We start from the raw sequence: 24996 nt of genomic DNA, 5'->3' as shown, positions 1-24996 counted from the left end.
AACTTATTCCACGATTCTTGATAATATCTCCCAGGGGAAGCATATATAAGGAGAAAAGCAGAGGCCCTAAAACTGATCTCTGCATACTTAACTTTTGTTTGATTTGACAATTCCTCATTTACACATACAAAGTGGTAGCAGTCTGCTAAATAGGACCTAAACCATGCTAATGCAAGTCCACAAATGGCAACATAATTCTCAAGCCTTTTCAAAGAGAATGACATGATCTATGGTGTCGAAGGCAGCACTAAGATCTAAAAGCACTAGAAGATAAATACAGCCATGATCAGATGATAAGAGCATGTCATTTGTAACTCTGATAAGTGCAGTCTCTGTACTGTGATGGGGCCTAAATCCTGACTGAAATTGTTCATATATACTATTTCTCTGTAGAAATAAACATAGTTGGGAGGACACTACTTTTTCTAGAATTTTTGACATAAACAGGAGATTTGAAATCGGTCTATAATTAGCCAATTCTCCAGAATCCAGCTGTGGCTTCTTAACTGCCATTTTAAAGTTTCTTGGGACATGTCCTAAGGATAGCGAGGAGTACATAATATTAAGAAGAGGTTCTGAGATTACAGGGAATACCTCTTTTAAGAGCTTAGTTAGTATTGGATTAACATACATGTTTTTGCTTTTGATGTTTCAATAAATTTTGTTAGCTCTTCATAATCTATGATAGCAAAGGATTGAAGTTGCTCGTGAGGAAAATTATGAGACACTGTTTTCTGAGGTACTGTGACAGATGATTGCATAATTCCAATTTTATTTCTGATGATTTCAATTTTATCAGTAAAGAAATTCATGAAGTCATTACTATTGTATTGTGACAGAATATCTGGTTCAGTCGAGGCTTTATTCCTACCCAATTTAGCCACAGTACTGAATAAACACCTTGGATTGTTGTGGTTATCTTCTATGAGTTAGCTAAAATATGCTGACCTGACAGCTTTTAGTGCCTGTCTGTAGCTACAGACACTATCCTTCCATGCACTGCGAAATACCTCTAATTTTGTATTCTTCTACTTGTGCTCCATTTTCTGAGCTGCTCCTAAGGAATTTTAGGAGAAACATCTGAGACAAAGTTGATACTAAACTGGTTTGAAAGAACTTTATTAGCTCAAGAATGAACATCATGTAAATCTCATCTCAGTTTCCCTTTGTGTGGCTAGCTCACTTCTTGTTGGTTATCATACCTGAGATGTGCATCAATGTGAGATCAGAAGAATATGTCTGTTGCTACACACCTCCCACACGTATCTGGAAATGGTATTAATAACAGATCATAATTTTCATGATGTGATGTGACAGACTCATCAACGCTTCTATAAGCATAGCCATATTATGGTGTACCATATTGATACAGACTCGTATGTTGTTGTTTTTTTTGTTTTTTTATACAGCGCTGTTTGTTTGATTTGCTAATTTCACTTGGAGGCACTGATAAGCCAATAATACATGTCTATAAAAGAATAGTGAACCTTGCTGGAACACGTCTTGATTCCCAACTTGAGAGCGTGACGAAAGCAAGGTTGACCACAATTTTAATGCATTGTGTGTGTATGGTGCTGTGGAGGTGGTTATTTTTTATATTATTTAATATTCCCTTTGCAGATGAGTGGCGTGTCAGAGCCGGCTCTAAAACAAAAAGCCTAAACCATCATCAACAGAGGAGTGTGCCGAACACTAATCACAATAATTAATGTTTCCTGTGTTGCCTAGGCATTGTGCAAATGTTCTCCTCTTTTCAGCAGCCTGCCCTCAATCTGTCTATCTGCTTGACTGAAAAGAGCTCTTAGCCTGCTGAGAAAGAGATATCTCATCCTGATCTGAACTGATTCTTACAGAAACATTTGACATGTTTTTAATTCAATTTTTTCATCATTTACTCACCCTCATTTGTTCCAAACATCAGACGGATCAGCTTTACATTTGCTTTAACATGATCTTTTACTGTTTAATAAATTAAGTCTTTATTGTATTGATGGGGAGATTAGGTTATAGTAGAACATTTGCTCATTTACAAATCAAAACTAAAATTTTAATAGCATTGCAATTAGAGAAACATATTTAAACATCAATTTCAATAGCACATAGCTATTTGTATATATATATATATATATATATATATATATATATATATATATATATAAAAAAAACTGTTGTAAGTTTTCTTTAAACTGTGAGTTCTCTTTAAATTCAATCATTTTTTTTCCTCTCCATGAATTCAAGTACTCAAATGAACGTTTTATTTAATAACTTTATCCTTACATCTGCAGCTGTTGTTTTTGGGATTTTGTGAGTTAGAAAGTTGCATGGATAAAAAAAAGTGAATTAATGATGACTTCTATTGCAATTTTTTTTATTGCAGTTTAAGTTTATAATACTTACCACTAATACCAATATATTGTTTAGGTGTTAAAATAAGTAAAAAGGATAATTAATGATGTCATAAGTATCATTTAAAGTGTGTTTGTTAACAGTTTCTTCACGAGTATGATCTCTTTGGTGGGGTTATTTATCGCTGTATAATTAGAGCTATTTTGATTTCACTGCTGTGCCTCTGATTGGCCTTTGTGACACTGCAATCAATGATCCCTACTCATTTCAGAGTCCTAATAAGCAATTTGAAAGAATGTCTGACGAGCCAATTTAAAGGATTAATTTTCATTAGAGACATCAAGTGCCTTCTGAAATAACACCTGTGGCCCAAACGAATGCCGTCTGTGAGAGAGTGTGTGGGTTAGAATGAATGTATTGTTTTCTCATCCAAGTAAGAATTTCAAGGATATTAAGCCTATGTTTACACAGCAGCAGAATGTGGTTGTCAATCCTGTTAAATACGGTTCTGTTCATACACGGTTTGATTAGGAAAGAGAGTGACAACGACATTCTATAAGTGAAGTGACTACTAATCTGAATTTTGAGAGCGAATTCGGTTGATACTGTATGATTTTCTTTCGGGGAACACAAAAGACAGAATGTTAGGGACTGACAGCCCCATTCTCAATGTACTTTTATTGCAGCTTTTTCCATACAATCAAAGTGAATTTTGACTGAGGTTGTTAGTCTCTATCATTCTGCCTTACATCTTCTGTGTTCCACCGAAGAAAGAAATTCAAGCTAGTTTGGAACAACATATGGATTTGTCAGTGACTTTTTACAAACACTTTCTGTCACTGTGGGTACAGGCAGCCACATAACAATCTAGGGATTGACTTCAGTTACCTGTACATACAGCTTCTGTTTCCATTTGTATATATAGGACAATTTGAGATTCACATCTGTTGTGGTTGTTAATTTCAAACACTGTGTGAATGTAGCCAAAGAGGACCATGCTAATAACTGCCATTATGTGAACAAACACCAGACAGTGTAACCATGTTACAATAAAATGGTTAATGTGGCCAGATGTGACACATAACCCAACATGTGATGATTAATTGAACACTCACTCTGCTCTTTTTCTAGTAATGTTACATGGAACAGCCTGGCCATCCCTGATACACACTGCTCACCGTATGGAGAGGGTTATCAGTGTCCAGCTGGGTTTAAGTGTATGGATCTGGAAGACTTGGGGCTCAGCAGACAGGAGCTTGGATACAGTGGTTTCAACGAGCTTGGTGAGTCATTGCGATGTCCATCTGGCATGAAGGAATTATATTCTCTTTATGTCCGTTTTTTTTAATCTTTTGCTTAGTTTTGAAAAAAAAGGTGCATTTTTATATTTTCTTCAGAAAATGTTGTTTGCCCATGCAAACTTTTGCTGTCACATTGCTAGGGTGTTTTGGGTGGTTGCTAGGGCATTGCTAAATGGTTGCTAGAGTGTTTTGAGTTATTGCTAGGTGGTTGCTTAGTGGCCAGTCAACCCCCACCCCCCATACTGTGATTTTCCGTTTTCTAGATATGACTCTGGTCCCTCCTTCAAATAAATATATGGAATTTCTTCACCTGTTTTATCATAGTTGTGTTACCCACAGGCCACAAATCCAGTTTCAGCTGAAATCACAATTTATGAATAAAGGAATTCCGATGCCTCTCACTCACACTAGAATGCCATTTTCCTCCAATGGAAACCGAGACTTTCAAAAACTCTCTATATAACTGCATACTTTGAAAACGATGATTTTAGAAAACTGAAAACAAAGTTTTCAAATTTCAAACAGATTAGTGTGGACTTGGGCTTAAAGAAAGTTATACCAGTTTTAGATATGAGCCACTGTTTAACAAGCAACATGTTAAAGATTTTTATGTTTATCTGTCCTGATGTAGCTAAAAATAAAATATTAAGAAAACCATGCCAATATAGTAAATGGATGTGGACGTGTCATTTTTTTTTTTTTTCATCTTTATTTCTGTGGGTTGTATTGGACTTCTCCATTCTTTGACACCCACACTCACACTAACAGCATTATTCCTGGCCTTTATCAAGAAATATGAATCTGGTTTATTTGTATATTTTGTCTGTGCAAAACCATACCATTCCCTTTCTTTGTGATTTTTTTTTTAAAGTGATAAAAGTTTTTTTTTTGATACAGTGCAATTAATTGTTGATTGTCTGTCTACATCTAAATTGTATTATGTATTTACAATGAGCTATTTGCTTTCATTTAGTATGTTGTGGAAGCATTTTGAGTTAATCTACACAGTATGTGCAAGGAAATATTAACAGATAACACCATCTTTCACTGCATGCAGGAAATGTAATATTTTCAGCAAAGCTTAGATTTCAAAGCATTGTGAAATCAGCTTCACAAATAGAACAGTTTATTTAAGCACCTTGATCTGTACAAAGCAACATGCCACATTTTTATCGCTTCCATTTGAGATAAATCCACTAGAAAGGTGCACAGAACAGTGCAACTAATCTCCAAAAAGCTATGAAGGGAAGGCTTTTCCTTAAAAAACCCAGTCGTGGCTTTGAAACTGTTGAACATTGAGATCTGCAAAAGAGCCCTCCTTCGACCTTCTGAGTTCAATACACAGATATGTCATGTGTGCATCAACCAGAACCGTTCCTGCCTGAGTGATCTGTCATCCAGCCATCTGTGCCTCAACAATGTCATATCTTTTTGGCTTTCAGATTCAGGGATGCAAAACAGAAAGTATGATGAGAAGTCCTATAAATTTTTTTTTTTTTTTTGTGGCAATTTACTACTACTACAGTATATGGTAACTGACATTGCTCGCTGATGTTCAAGTATTTTCTTTCTTTCTGGAATTTAGCAATTTGTTCATGAATTAAGCAGATATTTTGAAGTTACTTATTGTGGTTTTATTACCCTGTCATTTTAGTTCATATTGTCCTTTAATTTCAAATGTCTTTGTAGTTTGTATTTCTGTAATGGTTTAATTTAAAACTGTATAAACTGAGATGTAGAGGTGCAGTCAAAGCTTTTAGAATATTAGTGCTTAAGATTGCTGAGATTTTACTATATCTTGGAATTTGAGTCTTGGTACACTCTCTCAGGCCATCAAGGATGAAATGGGCATAGAGCTTCTTTCCTTTAGCTTGGCATCTGTGATTAATCTCCAAGTGATTTTATTTTTATTTTTATGGGAGTTTCCCTCTGTATCATCCAGAGAAAGACTCTCATACTGTTAATGCTGAAATGTGCAGTTACATCTGACATCTAGACTGAAGATTCTGTGAAAAAAGGCAAGTGATACAGTTCCATTAAAATAGGTCCTTTTGAAGGTTATGTGTAGTTGGTGACCTTAAAGGGCTCTGCCAGCGTCCTTGGCCAGTTCTGCCCCAGGTCCTGGTGGGAAAATGGCAGGAAGCAGAACTTGGTAGCATATTTCTTGCTGGCCTTTGGCAGCCATCTCGTAGCAAGGCATCATGGTTCATGATGAAAGAGTGCGGAGGTATCAACACTGAAGGCTCGTAACTAGAGAGCACCTCATACTCTGTGAATAAAATCACTCAGAAATCATTTGGTTATGGTGTCAATTCCATGCTGTCTGTTGAAACAACACAGCTTAAAGAGTAACTGGTTATAGCAGTTTCCTCTGCAAAGGGCGAAACTGCACATTATTTGGAGATTACCACTACTTGTACACTGTTTCCATTACAGCATGCCTTTCTTTTAAAAGAATAGTTCACCCAGAAATGGGAATTCATGGTTTCATTTACTCGCACTCCTGTAGTTTTCAACTTGTATCGCTTTCTTCACATTGGAGAAATTTTGGAGAATGTCAAGCCACAAACAGGAAAAAGCATTATAAGACCATTTTGAAAGTAGTCCATACAACTTTTCTGCTGTATTCCATAGTTATTCACTGAAAATCATGCCCTTCGCCTCCACTCTCAAATCTCATTCATACTTCCGCATATTCAAAATGTGTTACATTCAGTTATAAGAGATGCAAGAACCAATTACATTTGGTGTCATTGATATCAAACCTGGTATGACACATCTTATTTGAATATGTGCATGTCTGAAGGAGATTTGAGAGCTTTGGAAGAGGGGCAGATTATCAGTGAATAACAACTGTCACAACACAAAACTGTCGAATGGCTTCAGAAGACTTGGAATATAGCACTCTGTTCATATGGACTACTTTATGGTGCTTTTTTTTGTCCTTTTTGGAGCTTGACGATCCCTTTTGTGTTCCAAATAAGAAAGAGCATCATACATGATAACAAAAATGTCATTTTTGTGTAAACTATTCCTTTAAGTTCCTTCAGAAGCCAATCTATGCTCTTTCCTCTCTTCATCTTTCATGAAGAAATACCAGTTTTATGATAAAAGACAAGCTTTCTGTCCTTGAGTGTGCAGTTCATCAGTTAGCATAGTTCCTTTGATATTCAGATATTGTTACATGCCACCACAACATGAAACCAAAGTAGCAGCTAGTGCTTCAGAAGCCTCATTTAGCCGTTTGGAGTGAGAAGCACATAGCTGGGTAATGGGAAGCACCTGACAAGGTTCACTAATGCCAAGACTGTGTTTATGTCTGAATTTTTGTGCCTGAGTGCCCAGTCAAACCACCCTGAGGGCACAAGAACATATCAGATCTGGGCCCACCACCCCTCCTCTTCACTTGTCACATCCCTTTCTGTCCTCTCCTCTCACAGGCACCAGTATATTCACGGTGTACGAGGCCGCGTCTCAGGAGGGTTGGGTCTTCATCATGTATCGGGCCATCGACAGCTTTCCACGCTGGCGCTCATATTTCTACTTCATCACACTCATCTTCTTCCTCGCCTGGCTGGTCAAGGTGGAAAAATACTTTTCTTCTCACACCAACGAAATGTTAACATCTGCACATGGGTCCTACTTAATTTCTAGCTCCAGGGAAGTCAGGGTTATTCTGGGTATCAAATAAATGAACAGTATGGCAAAAATACAAGGGATCTGTATAGCAAGCTGCCTTGCTGTCTACTATTACGTAAGTAGCTATTTTTTAAGGCAGCATCCTAACTGAAACACTCTTCATGTACAGCAACTCTGTCAACAGTCACACCACACAAATAGCCTTCCTCAGGAGAACTGTGCCTATGAAATGTTTGAAAATGTTGTCTAGGTAGGCCGGGCACTAGGGTTTGGAGAGTCAAGGTGATGTGTTGTAATGGTGTAATAGATTCATAGCTTTTTTTTAATATTTTGGGATAATACACAATACACAGTGATATCCACATATCTCAAACATATAATTTTCCTCTATCTTTTGAAATAAAGATTTTGATTCACTATTAATATATACTGTAACTCTCAGAACTGAAAATGATTAAAAAATAAAAATAAAAATGAAACGAGTCCTTTAATTAATGAATCCCTCAATTCAGCAGTACCGAAATGATATATGATATATTGTATGGTTCTCCTTCAAATGAGACGATCTTTAACACAGATCAAGATTTTCAGTATTGTATTGCATTACCAGAAAACAGGCATGGCTGCAATGAAATTAAATTATTTGGGGCATTCATTAATTCATTAGATTATTTTCACATTGTTCCCAGAACGTGTTCATCGCTGTGATCATAGAAACATTTGCCGAGATCAGAGTGCAGTTCCAGCAGATGTGGGGGTCCCGGAGCAGCACCACATCAACAGCCACTACTCAGGTACACACACAATCTCACATACACATCTACAGACTAAAAACAGGCTTTGGTCTATTATAGATTACATTTTTCACACTGGTTAATCTCACATAATTTATTCATATACACTGGCGGCCAAAAGTTTGGAATAATGTACAGGTTTTGCTGTTATGGAAATAAATTGGTACTTTTATTCACCAAAGTGGCATTCAACTGATCACAGTGTATAGTCAGGACATTAATAACGTGAAAAATTACTATTACAATTTGAAAAAAAAATTCAGAACTTCTTAAACTACTTCAAAGAGTTCTCATAAAAACATCCTCCACGTTCAGCAATGACATCTTTGCAGATCTTTGGCATTCTAGCTGTCAGTTTGTCCAGATACTCTGGTGACATTTCACTCCATGCTTTCTGTAGCACTTGCCATAGATGTGGCTGTCTTTTTGGGCACCATACAGTCTAGCTGACCCCACAAAAACTCAATGAGGTTAAGATCCATAACACTCTTTTCCAATTACCTGTTGTCCAATGTCTGTGTTTCATTGCCCACTCTATCCTTTTTTTTTTCTTTTCAAAAGTGGCTTTTTCTTTGCAATTCTTACCATAAGGCCTGCATTTCTCTTTACTGTTGTACATGAAACTGGCATTGAGCGGGTATAATTCAATGAAGCTGTCAGTTGAGGACATGTCAGGCATCTATTTCTCAAACTAGAGACTCTGATGTTCTTATCCTCTTGTTTAGTTGTACATGTGGCCTTCCACATCTCTTTCTGTCCTTGTTAGAGCCAGTTGTCCTTTGTCTTTGAAGACTGTAGTGTACACCTTTGTATGAAATCTTCAGTTTTTTGGCAATTTCTTGTGATTAACATTTTTTTATTGATTCACACATCAAACAAAGAAAATCAAAACATTTATAAACAGAATTAACATTTAACCCCCACTACCACACCTCCCCCTCCCAATCCCCAACCCCACCCTGACCCTCAACAAACACCCCTGTGATCGCACATGAGCACATACACACAAAAAAACAAAAAAATAATAATCACACACATTAATAACTACACCTCTCTCTCTCCAGTGCCCCACCCCGAGATATTTGCTTAATTTCCCAACAAACAAATCCAAATTCCCCAGCCTTCTAGATGACCCTTCTTCAAAAGCCGTCACCCTCCCCATCTCCGAGCACCACTCCTGAAATGGGGGCGCTGCAGCCAACTTCCATCCCCTTAAAACAACTTGTCTGGTGATCATAACACTGGTTAGGACCCAATTTTTTATGTGTTTATTCCCTATATTGATGACCGCCCCATCGTTTTTTAGAATCCTAGCCCACACTCCCTCCTCCAATACCAAGTTTAAATCTTTCTCCCATAATCTCTTGACAGAAGTTAAATCTCCATCCCCTAGACTCTGAATTAGCAGGGAGTAATACACTGATGCCTCATGACCTTTTCCAAAAGCAGTAATCACCACTCCCAGAGTATCTGCTGCTTTAGGGGGGTGTTTGCTACTCCCAAAAATGGTACAGAGCAGGTGGCACAGCTGTAAATACCTAAAGAACTGAGATCTGGGAATCCCAAAATGTTGAACCAAATTTTCAAAGGATCTCAACACTCCACTCTCATCTAGGTCACCGAGTGTATTAACCTCCCTCACAATCCACTCTGACCAGCAGAAAGGAGACTTATTAATACATAATTTTGGGTTCAGCCATATGCTCGAGGCAACATTTAAATAAATATCCAAATTAAACACTCTGGACACTTTTGTCTGTACCGAGTGCAAATGAGTGATAAGGGGGTGTAACTTAACTTCTCGGATTAGTTTGACAATAATTTGTTTGATAGAAAGGCTTTGCAATGGCGAAATAGGGGCAAGAACGTCCTGTTCAATACAAAACCAGGGAGGGGCTCTCTCAGGTGGAAGCTGAATGAGCCAAATGTCTGAGACCGAATGCATAATAATAAAACAAAATCTTGGGTAGGCCTAGGCCACATTTGTCAATCGACCTATGCAATTAACTGAAATGTAATGTGGGATGTTTACCATTCCAAATGAAGGACTTCGCTATGCTATTAAATTGCTTTAAATAAGAGAGGGGGACATCAATAGGGAGAGACTGTAGCAGGTAGTTGAATTTTGGAATACAATTCATTTTAATAACATTAACCTTCCCAATCATAGATACATGTAATGAAGCCCAACTGCCCACATCGCTCGAAAACCCACATAACTCTGACTAAATCACACAAATTTGCTGGGAATAAAATACCCAAATACTTAATACCCTGTTTGGGCCACTGGAAGGTGCCCAGCTGAAAAGCCGTTACCAGGCAGTATGCTGTCAGAGCCAAAGCTTTGGATTTAGACCAATTAATTCTGTATCCCGATAACTTAGAAAAGGAATTAATAATAATGTGGAGGCAAGGCATAGATCTAGTAGGGTCAGAGATGGATAGTAAAATATCATCTACGTAAAGCAAAAGCTTATGCGCCACACCTCCCGCCACCACCCCTGGAAAATCATCTTACTTTCTTATCACGGCTGCTAATGGTTCCAGGGCAAGACAGAACAATAATGGGGAAAGAGGGCAACCCTGCCGGGTGCCCCTATCCAGAGTAAAATAACCTGAAATGAATCCATTCGTTTGTACCGCCGCTACCGGGTGTCTATAAAGTAACTTAATCCAACCAATAAAAGTATTCCTGAACCCATACATTTCCAAAATCTTAAAAATATAATCCCATTCTACCATATTAAACGTGTTTTCGGCGTCAAGTGAGATGGCAGCCACCGGATTCTGATCATTCGCCGCTGACCACATGATATTGATGAAACGCCTAATGTTATCAGAAGAGCTACGGCCCGAATAAACCCCACCTGATCTATATGTATAAGAGATGTCATAACTTAATCAGTTAGCCAAAATTTTTGACAATATTTTAACGTCTAACTGGATCAGGGAAATTGGACGGTAACTCTTACACTTGCTTGGATCTTTGTCCTTTTTAAGAATCAGACTGATCCGGACTTGCGTCTTGGTGGGCAGAAGCTTTCCATTCTTTAATGATTCTGTATAAACTTCTAGCAAAAGTGGAGCCAGTTCTGTAGAATAAGATTTGAAAAACTCAGCGGCAAAGTTGTCTGGCCCCGGAGCCTTGCCTGTAGGCAAGGCCTTAATTACCTCGCCAAGCTCCTCCAAGTTTAGCTCAGAATCAAGATAATTTGTTTGCTTAGCCGACAGTTTACGAAGTTCTAATGGTTCCACAAAGTTTCTATTATCCTTATCAGTAGACGAAGATGTGGAATTATAGAGATCAAGATAGAATTCTTTAAAATATTTCTAAAAGATTATTAATATCAATGGCTGAGGTAAATATTTCACCACCAGCAGATTTCACTGAGGGAATGGTAGAAAAAGACTCTCTTTGTTTTATATATCTAGCCAGAAGTTTTCCTGCCTTGTCCCCTGACTCAAAGTATGACTGTCTTGCCCTGAATAGCCAAAACTCCATCTTCCGTGACAAAATAATATTATATCTGTATTTTAATTCTCTGAGACCATCAGATGACATTCAGCTCTTCAGCTCTGCCTCAGCACTTTTAATATTCCCTTTCAACTCCACGAGTTCTCGTGCTTTGGATTTTTTGGTGAATGAGGCATACTGTATGATCCGGCCCCTAAGATCTGCCTTAAGTGCCTCCCAAGCCATGCCCACAGAGGATACGGAGGACCAGTTGGTCTCCATATAAACATTGATTTCAGCCTTTAACATTTGTTGGAAATCAGGATTTGCAAAAGGGATTCATTAAAGCACCAACTATATGATTTGCTTTTCTCCATATGTGGCAACACCTCTAAACTCACCAGGGCGTGATCTGAGACTAAAATGTTTCCAATTGAGCAATCAACAACAGATTAAATGAGGGACTTAGATATATATATATAAAAATTATAGTCCCTACCATATGGGTTCAAAAGTCTCCAAATATCTCTAAAACCAAGATTTTTACAAATTCTGTGAAGCGTCAATGTTGCTCTAGGGTGCTTACACACTTTTGGTTCACTATGATTAAGGACTGAGTCCATCAAAAGATTTAAGTCTCCTCCCAATATTATATCATGAGGGGTGCCAGCGGCTTGCAACATCCCTTCAAGATCTATAAAAAAGCCCTGATCATCAACGTTAGGTGCGTAAATATTAGCCAAAATAAGACTTTGCCCCTGAATTTTTGCTAAAACAATAATGACTTCCTAATTTATCTTTAATCTGTTTGAGACATTTGAATTTTTGATGCTTACTTATCATTGTAGTGACTCCCCTGCTCTTACTTGAGCCAGCACTAAAAAAACATGTCCACCCCATATCTTCCCAAATATTTCAGCTTCCTGTGGGGAAAGATGCATTTCTTGAAGAAGCACTATATCATATTTCTTATGCTAAAGAAGAGAAATAACATTCCTTCATTTTATGGGGTGCCCCAACCCATTCACATTCCATGTGGAGAGAGACAATCCACTTATATTAACATTTGACATTTTGACATAATAGAAAAAATAGATTGTGTGTCAAAAACAAAATTATAAAGACCACATTCCAACATTAGTGCAACAATCAAACCCCAAACTTCCCCCCGAACCAAACAAACAGAAAAAAGGAAAATGTGCACATTAACCCTGCGCACGACAGCGCCAACTGGCGTCCATCCCTCTAAACTCAAACAGTCCATGTACATCTACGAGAGCCCCTGCAACAACTTTGCCATCGGATTGCTCAAGTCTGGTGTTTCTATAAAAATTTTGTGAGACAGAATTACACAACAAAAGATAATCTCTAAAACAAACTCCAGCCAATATGAGGCAGATTCACCCACAAAACTGTCCTGAAGGAGTGTTACTTCACAAAACAAACTCCAGCCGCTAGGCAGAACCAGCACAAAAAGAAACAAAAAAGTTGCTCAGTTTCCTCGGAGAGTCAAGTGAATTTTCAGTCGGTCCACTCGGCTGCAACGTGAGTACCACAAAATAACTTCCTCACTCCATTGACTTTATGAAGGACATCGCTTGCTGGGGACATGTGAATGTTTTACGGCCATCCTTAGGATCTGTTCTCAATTTGGCCGGGGACATCAGTGCAAAAGTGACCTTCCGTTGATGTAAGAGTTTCTTGCATTCCTTGAATTGATCCCAATTCTCTCTTGTCGAATTCGCAAAGTCTGGGAACAAGACAATGCTGTGGTTCTTCCAAGAAAGCCTTCCTTTATTCCTCGCCTCGCGTAACGAGATCTTTATCGGATGATCTCAGAAATTTGGCCAGAATTGATCGGGGCCTGTCTCTCTCAGCGGATCGCCGAGCCGGAACCCTGTGAGCTAGCTCGATTTCCAGCTTATGGCCTGTAATGTCGAGCACACTTGGAAAGAGCCCGTCCAGGAATTTCACCATATCCTGACCCACTTTTGCCTCAGGAATTCCAACAATACGGATGCTATTCTGCTGGCTACAGTTCTCCAAGTCCTCCAACGTCTCCCAGACACGCTCCAAATCCACCTTGGTTGCTAGCGGATTAGCAGATAATTCCCTCTCCGATGACTCAAGATAATCGATCCATTTTTCGACATCCCCCTCTCTTATAATCACTTCAGTGAATTTCGTCTCCATGGCAGTGATCGATCAACGTATTACAGCAAGATCCTCCAAGTCAGCAACGACCTTCCTTAGCATTGCCGACATGTTCAACATTTCTCGCCGAATTTCCCTCAATTCTCTGACCCAATCGACACCCGGCTCGTGGTGTCCGGTGGGGGGGGGGGTGCCAGCTTGAGCACGTAAGTGTCTTTTAATGTCTCCAGAGCCCAAGGATTTTGAATTCTTTGACACATTGTCCTCCTAGAACAGTTATGGAACAGAGTGTATCGAATCTCAACGGTTTATGACATTAATAGTGTTAAAACTAGCAAAGTGCGCAGAGCTCGCAGTTCACACGTCCGATCCTCGCATGGTATCATGTGACTGATCGTTTTTTGGCAATTTCAAACATTGTATAGCCTTCATTCCTCAAAACAATGATTGACTCACGAGTTTCTAGAGAAAGCTGTTTCTTTTTTGCCATGTTTGACCTAATATTGACCTTACGACATGCCAGTCTCATGAACTCAAAAACAAACACAAAGACAATGTTAAGCTTCATTTAACGAACCAAATAGCTTTCAGCAGTGTTTGATATAATGGCAAATGATTTTCTAGTACCAAATTAGCAATTTAGCATGATCACTCAAGGATAAGGTGTTGGAGTGATGGCTGCTGGAATTGGGGCCTGTCTATATATATATATATATATATATATATAGTGTGTGTGTGTGTGTGTGTGTGTGTGTGTGTGTGTGTGTGTGTGTGTGTATATACTGTATTGACATTAGTCAGATTACTTTATAAGATCTGATCAAATTAAATTAATCTTATTAATTAAAAATAAAATATTTTTGGTCTTAATCAAAAATTGATAAACCAAAAATATCAAAACCTTCAGTATCAGTATTTATGATTTTTAAGCACAGTGCGATACACACCAACACACATATAAAGTAATTCTACTAATAATTCCCTCGAGGATGTGAGTCTGGCTTCCCTAGCCTTTAGCAGACAGGAGACACCCGACAGCATGCTGTTTTTTAAATAAATTTGGCAGCTTGTCAGGTGGGGGCCCCGAACGGCACAGAGATCTGATTGGGTGGCTGGCAGACTTGAGGGTGAGTCATAAAGGAACGTGGCTGAGGAACAGTTCCGAAAGAAAGAGAGGAATAGACAGAGAATGTGTGTGTGTTTTGAATTCTGTTGTTCAGCCTGGATTTGATTTGACTGATTGACTCAAAGGATAGAGAGAATTAATTAACCCTAAATTCAACTCACTCTCCTCTGCCTTTGGGGAAACCTGTCCTGTTGATCTAATGTTTGGTGAGAAATTCACACTAACCAAGCTAATGGTGCAAATGCACAAAAAATCTGGAGCGGGGGCATGGTGTGAAAAGTTGTGTTATTGTGTAATTGTGTGAACCGAGGCATAGTCTCTGACTATGTCAAGCCAGTCACAGTGCCAGAGCCAGTCTTGGATCAAAGCCTTGAGGGTTGGCATGAATGGAGCTGGTGGCACTTTTGGCAGCAGAGAAGTGACCTGACCACCATTATTCAAGTCTTGGTGGTGCACAGCTTTACACATACACATACACTGCCTTAGTGGGGTAAATTGCATAAAGAAATGTCTAGGTCATATTTCACCCCAAAATCAAAAGAGAGAGAGAGAGAGAAAAAAAAAAACACCTATTTTTTGGGACCATTGCGATGCCATTGTTTTCACAAAAATTGAGAACATGCCCTCCACAAATTCTCATTATTGTAATGTGAAAAAATGTCATACTAATTACTGTAATGCCAAAAAAAAAAAAATAAATAAAAATAAATAAATAAATCAGTACAACAAATGTCACTATGATACATAAATACTATACATACTATAACTAGTTTATCATTATTACATTAATGAGGAATGGGTTCTAAATTGTAAAAAATAAAATAAAATAAATAATGTCACAATGCCAAAAAATTAGGCTTCATTTGGTCTGCAAAATGCAATTTCATTTTTTTTATTTATTTTTTTTGTTTGGTTTTCAGTTAAAATATGACTTGGGTATGTCCTTGACAGGTTTTTTTTTTTTTTTTTTTTTCAGATTCGGCCAATACTAAAAAGATCCTAAGTGAAAGAAATAAGGAATAAATAAAGAAATTAATAAAAATGGGGGAGAGAGATGAGAAAAGAGTTAAAATAAAGTTCTATTTTAAGTCAAGGATGAAGCCTTCCAAAAGCAATATAGCAAATCTCATTCTGTGCAAACAGAGCTACATTGTCTTCAGTAATGTATTCCAAGCCCATTTCCATTCACTAAACTTTGATTTCATTCCTTATCTTTAATGTCTGCAGAGATAAACGGTATAATGTCTTTTAGTCTTTTAGTTTATTTAGGTAGGGACAAAAAGGTACCTTTTGAGGTCAGGATATTCTGGGGGGCTCAGACTTCACAAGGAGAAATAGCAAAGGGCCATTTCCTGTCACAAAATATCGTGCGAGAACCATCAACTTAACCTTAAAGAGTCTGCTATTTCAAAAATTAATTCAGTTTTTCCCCCCCCACCATTGGGTATGTGATACCAAGAGTTTCACAGAATACAGTTACAAGTTTTAACCAAAAACTAGAAATAATAAATAATACAGACAGAGATAAAGGGTTTTTACACTGTGCCTAGCCCTGGTTTAATATCTTCGTAAACTCTGGATTAAGACCACTTTTTGCTCAACCCTGGGGAAAGCAATGCTTCATGCTTGTAATTTTGAAAGGGGATAAGCACAACTTATATGCAGTGGCTTATAAGTGGTGCTAGAATGTAATCTTAAGTCATTTTTGCCACAAACAACCAATCATAAACCAAACAGGGCTTACCTCCTTAAATATGTGTGCCATTTGTAGAGTAGCAAAAAATATCATGCACTGTTTATTTTCAGTGTATGGTGGAAACAGTTAAAAATGTCGAACTGTGACAGCAAGTGTGTTAACAGTAGTGACGAAATGGAAGAATGAATAGTATTTTGGTCCAAAGCAGTTATTAAAACAGGTTGTGAGCATCATATTCTATACTTTTCCAATCAATGTTATTCACCTTGTAAATATGAAAATAAAAGTGCTGACCCAGTTTAATAGTTGTAACAAGTTCATATATGTGCAGTGTAAAATCTTGAACTGACTACCCAGGATTAATTACTAATGCAGGGTTAAGTATAAATAGTGTGAAATGTAGAGCAAGATAAATGATTACTTAAACCCATTTCAAGTGTGAAAATCCAATTAATGTTCACAGAATTTGCCTTTTGGAACTCTTAGAACTGGACACTGTTGTGACCTTGAAAACAATTAGCCAACCCAGTTTTAAATACACTAAAAATGACTCAGTGGAAAAAAGTACCAAATACTGTAGCTCTAAGTATGCACAAAACCTTAGTTTATTGAGTGTTAGATAATAAGACTTGGGGTGATGAAATAAAATGAAAATTAGGTTCTCCTGGGGGCCTGTTGATATTCTTTGGCAAGATTTGCACTCATCCCTTTTGTGATGTAACTGTCTTATAAAAAAACATTTCAATAAAGCCCCTTAAGAATATTAGCACATGAATTGCGAAGTTATAAATATGAGACAATGAGGGGAAACTTTTAAAATATCTATTTATGTAGGTAACCATTCTAATCTGTCATAGCTGAAGGGGCATTGTGAGCTTAATGATTGTCATTTCTCTTGGGTTTTATTGGTTGAACTTTCTTCTGGACTGACAAAAGGCAGACATACGTGGAACAGCAGCAATGCACATAAGCAGTTCATTGTTGTTCTTCGGGGAAATAAATTGGGTAGTGGGGGTGGGCATAAGCTGTGTATACTGTATGTTGCGAAAAGATGCGTTTACACAGCCTTCTGTCGTGCAGCTTCCACTGTAAGGGCCTCACTGTAACCTTGATTTTTGCTTTTTTTAAAGAAAAGGAGAGACGAGTCAAAATTAATTTTTGTTGTAATCAACATTATGCCACAAATGTTGCCAACTGAGCTTAACTTGTTTTGAACCCAGAACATTCCTTTAAGGAGAGATGGAATATACATACTAAGCATTCAGACTTGCCTGGTGAAAGAAAAATTACATTGATGAAAGAGCATATTTAGGGACCAGAATATCACAGAGACTTGGGGGCGGGCCCCTCTTTTGATTTGGATAAGTAAGCCTCCACCTAGAAATAACCCAGAACACCCCAGCAACCACAAGCTACTTGCTAAAAACCCCTCAGAACAATTATTTATAAAAATATACAATGTATTACAAAGTGTTTTATAAGCTATTATGCATACCTTTATAATACAGTATGCATGCCGTCATCAGATAAAGAGTCACCTGATAGTTTCAGGGTGGGCTGTGTACATGTTGATATGAGAAGACTCTGCTGTTTGCCAGATTCAAGGTGGCTGCCCCACTTCTCTAGTCTCTGCTTTCTCCAGCACTGTCTCCTCGAATCTGTCATTGTGGAGTCATGGTGCATTTAGATTCTGAAATGTGAATAGCTGCTCGCTGAATCATGAAGCCAATTTCTTGTGACCTTGCCTGTGTTTATAAAATGTCTATGAAGCTGGCAGTAAGCCTTTCTGTGTTCAGAGAATTCTGTAGAATAAAATGCAATCATCAATTGTGTATTATATATGGATTTGGTAGGGAATTTAATTAATTGTCAGAATTTTTTTAACGTAGCTGTTTACATGTTCACTGTCAGAATGCCAATCATTCATGCCTGTTAACAATCCACCCACTCTTTCTGTCCCTCTCTCACTGTCTCTCTCTTTTGTCATTCCTCCTGGTGGTAGATGTTTCACGAGGACGCGTCTGGAGGATGGCAGCTCGTGGCGGTGGACGTGAATAAACCGCATGGCCGGGCGCCTGCCTGCCTCCAGGTACCAGACATACGATTTAATGGCACTGATCATCAGAACACTCTCAGTATCACCTCGCTGCCACATCTAATGCCACATTGCTGTGTGGGAGTGCAAGAAATGTGCTGCAGGCAGCTCAAATGCAAAAGCCACATTTACTCAAACTAGCTGGTATGATCTTGACAGAGTATGAATATACAGAAGCACAAGGTAGCCTTTAAAAGCAAGCCTTGCTCTCTATTTGCTGTCTGTAGCTTTAAGGTCAACAGGAAATCCTAAAAATGTTATTATTTTCTTAAAGGGGCAGTTCACCCAAAAATGAACCCAACCAATGAAGACCCATCATTTACTCACCCTCATGCCATCCCAGATGTGTATGACTTTCTTTCTTCTGCAGAACATAAATAAAGATTTTTAGAAGAATGGAAAATGAATGGTGACCAGAACTCAGAAGGTCCAAAAAGGACACAAAGGCAGCATAAATGTAATCATAAAACTCCAGTGGTTAAATCCATATTTTCCGAAGGGATATTATAGGTGTGGGTGAGTAACTGATCAATATTTATGTCCTTTCTTGGTGTAAATCTACACTTTCACTTTCACTTCAACATTCTGGTGTGGAAGTTACTTTTTCACTCTCACATTCAGCTACCTACTGGTTGGGGCTGGTCAAAGGTGGAGATTTATAGTAAAAAATGACCTAAATATTGGTCTGTTTCTCACCCACACCTATCATGTCACTACAGAAGACATAGATTTAACTACTGGAGTCTTAAGGATTACTTTTGTGATGCCTTTAGGTCCCTTTTGGACCTTTTGAGTTCTGGTCACCATTCACTTAAATTAAATTGACCTACAGAGCTGAGATATTCTTCTAAAAATATGTTTTTGTGTTCTACAGAAGAAAGAAAGTCATACACATCTGGGATGGAATGAGGGTGAGTAAATGATGAGAGAATTTTCATTTTTGGGTGAACTAATCCTTTAATACACATCCCTGGTCTGATTGTGCACAATTCATCTATGCATGTTCCCTATCTGTCACTCACTCGACGTTGTGTCGATGTAGTGACACTAGGGGTCACTCTTGGGAGCCCGAGACACCTCTGGTCTTTGATAAAAGGCCAATGAAAATTGGCAAGTGGTATTTGCATGCCAGTCCCCCGGATATATGGGTATAAAAGGAGCTGGTATGCACACACGGAAAGTCTTTTTAAAGATGTGTCTTTTTAAAGATGCCTTTCCAATTGTGTGTTATTCCTGGTTGCGGTCGTTATCTCTCAACTTCGGATGGTCATGATCGCTGTTTTTCGTGTCTGGGCACGACCCACACGGAGGCAGCGTTTGTGGATGGTTCATGTTCTCATTGCGAGAACATAACCATGGCAACGTTGCGGTCGCGGCTTGCTTTCGTAAGAAATCCCCCCGCGGACCTCCCATTCCCCAGCATGCTCGTCTGCCCCAATCAGGCTTCCGGATGAGTTCGCCGGCTCGTCTCACGGCGAGTCTAGCTTCTTGTTCGGAGCCCGCGAAGATGATGAGCTCTCGAGCGCAGCATCGGAAAGCGGGCTTGTTCAGCCGGATGCAGAAGCCTCAACTGGGCTTCCCCCCCTCAGGGACGATTGCCCAGTCACAGGCCAATGCCGAAATGACGGACATACTTTCCCGGGCGGCCGCGAACGTCGAGTTAGAGTGGAACACTCAGCTCTCTCCTGAACCCTCGCGGCTTGATGATTGGTTCCTGGGTTCGCGGCGCCGCTCAAAGTAGCCACGCCCCGCTCCAGTGCCATTCTTCCCGGAAGTGCACGAGGAGCTGACGAAATCATGGTAGGCACCTTTTACTTCCCGGCCCCGATTCCGTAGTTCCCCCACTCTCACTACCCTCGATGGTGGGGTGGCCAGGGGCTATACGGCGATTCCCCCGGTGGATAAGGTGCTCGCAGTGCACCTATGCCTGCAGAGCGCCACCACCTGGCGTGGACGCCCTAAGCTCCTGTCCAAGCCCTGTAGGCTCACACCGTCCCTGACGGCTAAAGCCTACAATGCTGCTGGACAAGCCGACTCTACCCTGCATGCCATGGCTCTCCTGTAGGTCTGCCAAGGCGTTGAAAGAACTGCACGAGGGTAGTTCCGCCCCAGATTTGATGCAGGAACTGCGCTTGGCGAATGACCTTGCTCTCCGAGCGACGATGTTCACGGCGTGGTCTCTCGGGCGGACGATGGCCACACTAGTGGTCCAGGAGCGCCACCTTTGGCTCAACCTGGTCGAGATGGGTGAGGCCGACAAGACACGGTTTCTTGCAGCCGCCATTTCCCAGGCTGGCCTATTCAGCGACACCGTCGAGGACTTTGCCCAGCAGTTCTCGGTGGTGAAGCAGCAGACGGAGGCAATCCGGCACATCCTGCCCCTGCGTGGCTCAAGATCCCGCACCCCATCTGCTCGTCGCCAAGGGCGTCCCCCTGCGGTGACTGCACCGGCTTCACCGCAGCCCGCCCCTTCGGCCCGGCCCCGGCGTGGAGCCCACCACAGGAAGCAGATGCCACCCGTCTCACAGTCGGCGCCTAAGAACCCACGGAGGTCGTCAAAGTGCCCCTGAGACAGACGACCCAGGGACGAGGGAACCCACTCACCTGGAGCTGGTAAGAAGACCACTCCATCCCCCAGTGGAGGGCCGGGCGGAAAATCTTTTGTTGCCTTTTTGTTTGATTTCGCTGCATGCCCAAGTGGCTGCGGTACCCAACAGTTAAGCAAAAGAGCAGCTTCCTTCCTCCCTGGGTCACATACCCAGTGTGCACGGTCGTCATCACAACTACCGTCCACAGGTTTTTTCTTGCAGGATTGGCGCTCCAGTGGTGGTATTTCCACCCCTGAGCACCCAGCTGTGGCACACAGCCGCCCCCGATGTGGCAGTCTCCACGGGTTATGAGGACAGGCCTCTTCCTCCCCCATCCAAGGCTGTTCCGGGGGTGGTCACAGGGAGCAAGGTAAGTGCTTCGATGTCCCTAGACTCAGCACGGCCACGACATGGTGTGGCACCTTGAGCTCCGCCCCGCCGAGAGGCCCCACCTGCCGGTACGTCCGACGACGTTGTCCCCTTGATCCCACTTGCGCGGAATTTGGACACATGGCTTGCGCTTTCCAATCCGTCACGATGGCTGATCCGGACCGTCCAACTCGGTTACACAATTCAATTCGCCAAGCGCCCCCCCAGGTTCAGCGGTATTCACTTCACCTTGGTCAAGAGCGAAAACGCTGCTACCTTGCGCGCGGAGATCGCTACTCTCCTACGGAAGGGCGCGATAGAACCTGTCCCTCCAGCCGAGATGAAGAAAGGGTTTTACAGCCCCTACTTCATCGTACCAAAAAAAGGCGGTGGGTTGCACTAATCTTGGACCTGCGAGTACTGAACCGGGCCTTACACAGACTCCCGTTCAAGATGCTGATGCAAAAACGCATTCTGGTGAGCATCCGGCATCAAGATTGGTTCGCGGCGGTAGACCTGAATGATGCGTACTTCCACATCTCGATCCTTCCTCGACACAGACCCTTCCTGCAGTTTGCATTTGAGGGTCAGGCATATCAGATATGGCATATCACACCCAGGACATGCCGCCCCCGGTAGGGCTATGGGCCCATTCTACCAGGGGTGTAGCGGCTTTCTGGGCCTTGGCCAGGGGTGCCTCTCTAACAGACATTTGCAGAGCAGCGGGCTGGGCAACACCCAACACCTTTGCAAGGTTCTACAACCTCCGGGTGGAACCGGTTTCGTCCCAGGTAGTGGCACGCAACACAAGCGGATAAGCCCGGGATTGCCGGCTGGGTATATCGCTTGCACATAGCACCTTCCACCTCCTTTTGAGCTGAAGATGTGCACCATTAATTCCCAGTAGTGTTCACAAGTTTTGTTCCCTGGTTGACTTCCTCCGAGCCCTGTGGCAGTCCAGTTTTCGGAGAGACTCGCTGCCGGCCCGGTACACGTGCTAACTAAGAGTCCAGTTCTGAGGTAAATGCTCCACACGTGGCAGTTCCCTGTAAGGCTAACAACATGTGATATATATCTTCCGCTAATTCGTTTCCCTGTTGGCAAACTGCGTCTTACTTGGGCAAAGCCCCTTTGCCCCAGTCTCCATGTTTGTAATAACTCCTTCCCCATTGGGTAGGATCTACCTTGAAGACTCTCCACATGGTTGAAAAGACCATGTGACGTATTCTTCCACTTAAATATCCCCCCCCTCTCTTTGGGCGAGGTGTGGTCTCCGCTGTGTCTTCCCCTTGGGAGGGACACCCCCTGACTAGACCTGGTGGCCCAGTCGGATAATCCCCCTTCTTTTTTAGGGAGTTGAAAAAGAGAAGGGGAAAAGAGGCCACGACTGGGTTAAGCCTGTCTCTATCTCTTGGGTAGTCAACTTGTCCCCAAAGGGCCATTCGACACTCATAACTATGTTGGGGGAGGTTACGTGTCGACCTGGTGTGCTGACTATGAGGCACACAGTAGTCTGCCCACCACACACCGCCAGTTCACGTAACACAGTTCAGCCAATTATGGCGTTTCGTATAGGGACCCCTAGTGTCACTACATCAACACAACGTCGAGTGAGTGACAGATATGGTTACTTGTGTAACCTCCGTTCCCTGATGGAGGGAAAGAGACATTGTGTCCCTCCTGCCACAACGCTGAACTACCCGCTGAAATGGCCGGACCTTATATCGGCTCCTCAGCATAAAACCTGAATGAGTGGTTGCATACCAGCTCCTTTTATACCCGTATGTCCGGGGGAGTGGCATGCAAATACAACTTGCCCATTTTCATTGGCCTTTTATCAAAGACCAGAGGTGTCTCGGGCTCCCAAGAGTGACCCCTAGTGTCACTACATCGACACAACGTCTCCTTCCCTCCATCAGGGAATGGAGGTTACACAAGTAATGATGACATTTTTCCAAAGAAAAAAGTTTGTCTTTTCGTAATCTTTTAACAATGGCTTGTTCTGCCTCTGAAATGGAAATAATATTTACCATAGCTATTTAACACACACACACACACACACACACACACACACACACACACACATTTGTCAGTTCGAAACAGTCTGGCCATTCTCTGTTGACCTCTCTCATCACCAAGGCATTTCCGTCCACAGAACTGCTCCTCACTGGATGTTTTTTTTTTTTGGTACCATTCCGAGTAAATTTTAGAGACTGTTGTGTGTGAAAATCCCAGGAGATCAGCAGTTACAGAAATACTCAAACCAGCCCCTCTGGCACCAGCAATCATGCCACATTCAAAATCACTGAGATCATTTAACCCATTCTGATGGTTGATGTGAACATTAACTGAAGCTTCTGATCCGTATCTGTGTGATTTTATGCACTGCACTGCTGCCACACGTTGGCTGATTAGATAATCACATGGATGATTGTTGCTTGCACCAACAATCATCCATGTGATTATCTAATCAGCCATCTAATGGGCTGGTTTGTCATTCTAGAAGTTTCTTAAGTTGTGGTAATATATATATAATGCATCACACAATCTTTGCTTAGATTTGATGGTGTAATCATGGTGAAACACTAACAACTTGTTCTCAATGACTTATTGTGACTTTGGACTTAAGGCCTGAGTATACTTCGGTAGTACACCACCATACCACAGTATGCGTAATGCAAATTTCGTCATCAGTACAGTCCATGCGGCCCAGAGTTTCTCGAACCCGTGGACACGGTCCTCGTCTGCATGCACCGGCCATTGACTGTATTGAAAGAGCATCACAAAGCAGCTATAGCAGGTATTTGTCGAACACATTCATATTCGCTTGCAGTCAGAACCGTATACTGAAAGTCAACACGGTCAGTTGAGCGCGATCCAATCCGGAGCGCAGAAAAACAAACTATACCTGGGCCTTAAAAGTGTCCGTGGTAGAAAGCGTTACAAAACATTTAATCAAATCAAATCAAATCAAATCACTTTAATGTCACACAGCCATATACACAAGTGCAATGGTGTGTGAAATTCTTGGGTGCAGTTCCGATCAACATAGCAGACGTGACAGTGATGAGACATATACCAATTTACAATAACATCAAACAACACAATTTAAACATCTGTTATACACATAATTACACTCAACAATATACAAATAATAACACACACTGTACAGTATACAATACGCACTATATAGATACACATTATTCAATAAAAATGAAAAATAAAAATATATAAAGAAGTATATATATATAGAATGTACAGTATTGTACTGTATTGACATTCAGGCTGTCGGTTGATAGTCAGTTGTTAAGAGAGAACATAATATAATAATAATAATATAATTTATGACAGTCCGGTGTGAGATATAAGAGTAAGGGTAATAAAGTGCAGTGCTGATGTATTTTGATCGTGGGAGATCAAGAGTTCAAAAGTCT

At 40.9% G+C, this 24996-nt stretch overlaps 1 protein-coding gene across 6 annotated transcripts in view; it reads left to right on the top strand.

The window, feature by feature from the left end:
• Positions 1-24996, top strand: part of nalcn (sodium leak channel, non-selective) — a 213835-nt gene that overhangs the window by 10366 nt on the left and 178473 nt on the right. For all 6 annotated transcript variants that reach the window (XM_051709746.1, XM_051709745.1, XM_051709743.1 and 3 more), the window contains 4 exons: positions 3478-3629; positions 7088-7230; positions 7976-8080; positions 18513-18599. In XM_051709746.1, coding sequence (XP_051565706.1) covers positions 3478-3629; positions 7088-7230; positions 7976-8080; positions 18513-18599 — 487 coding nt within the window. The remainder of the gene's footprint in view (positions 1-3477; positions 3630-7087; positions 7231-7975; positions 8081-18512; positions 18600-24996) is intronic.

The sequence above is a fragment of the Myxocyprinus asiaticus genome, chromosome 11 (assembly GCF_019703515.2).
Source record: "Myxocyprinus asiaticus isolate MX2 ecotype Aquarium Trade chromosome 11, UBuf_Myxa_2, whole genome shotgun sequence".
NCBI classification, from domain to species: Eukaryota; Metazoa; Chordata; class Actinopteri; order Cypriniformes; family Catostomidae; genus Myxocyprinus; species Myxocyprinus asiaticus.
Note: the sequence above shows the minus strand (reverse complement) of the source record. Positions and strands in the feature narration are given on the sequence as shown.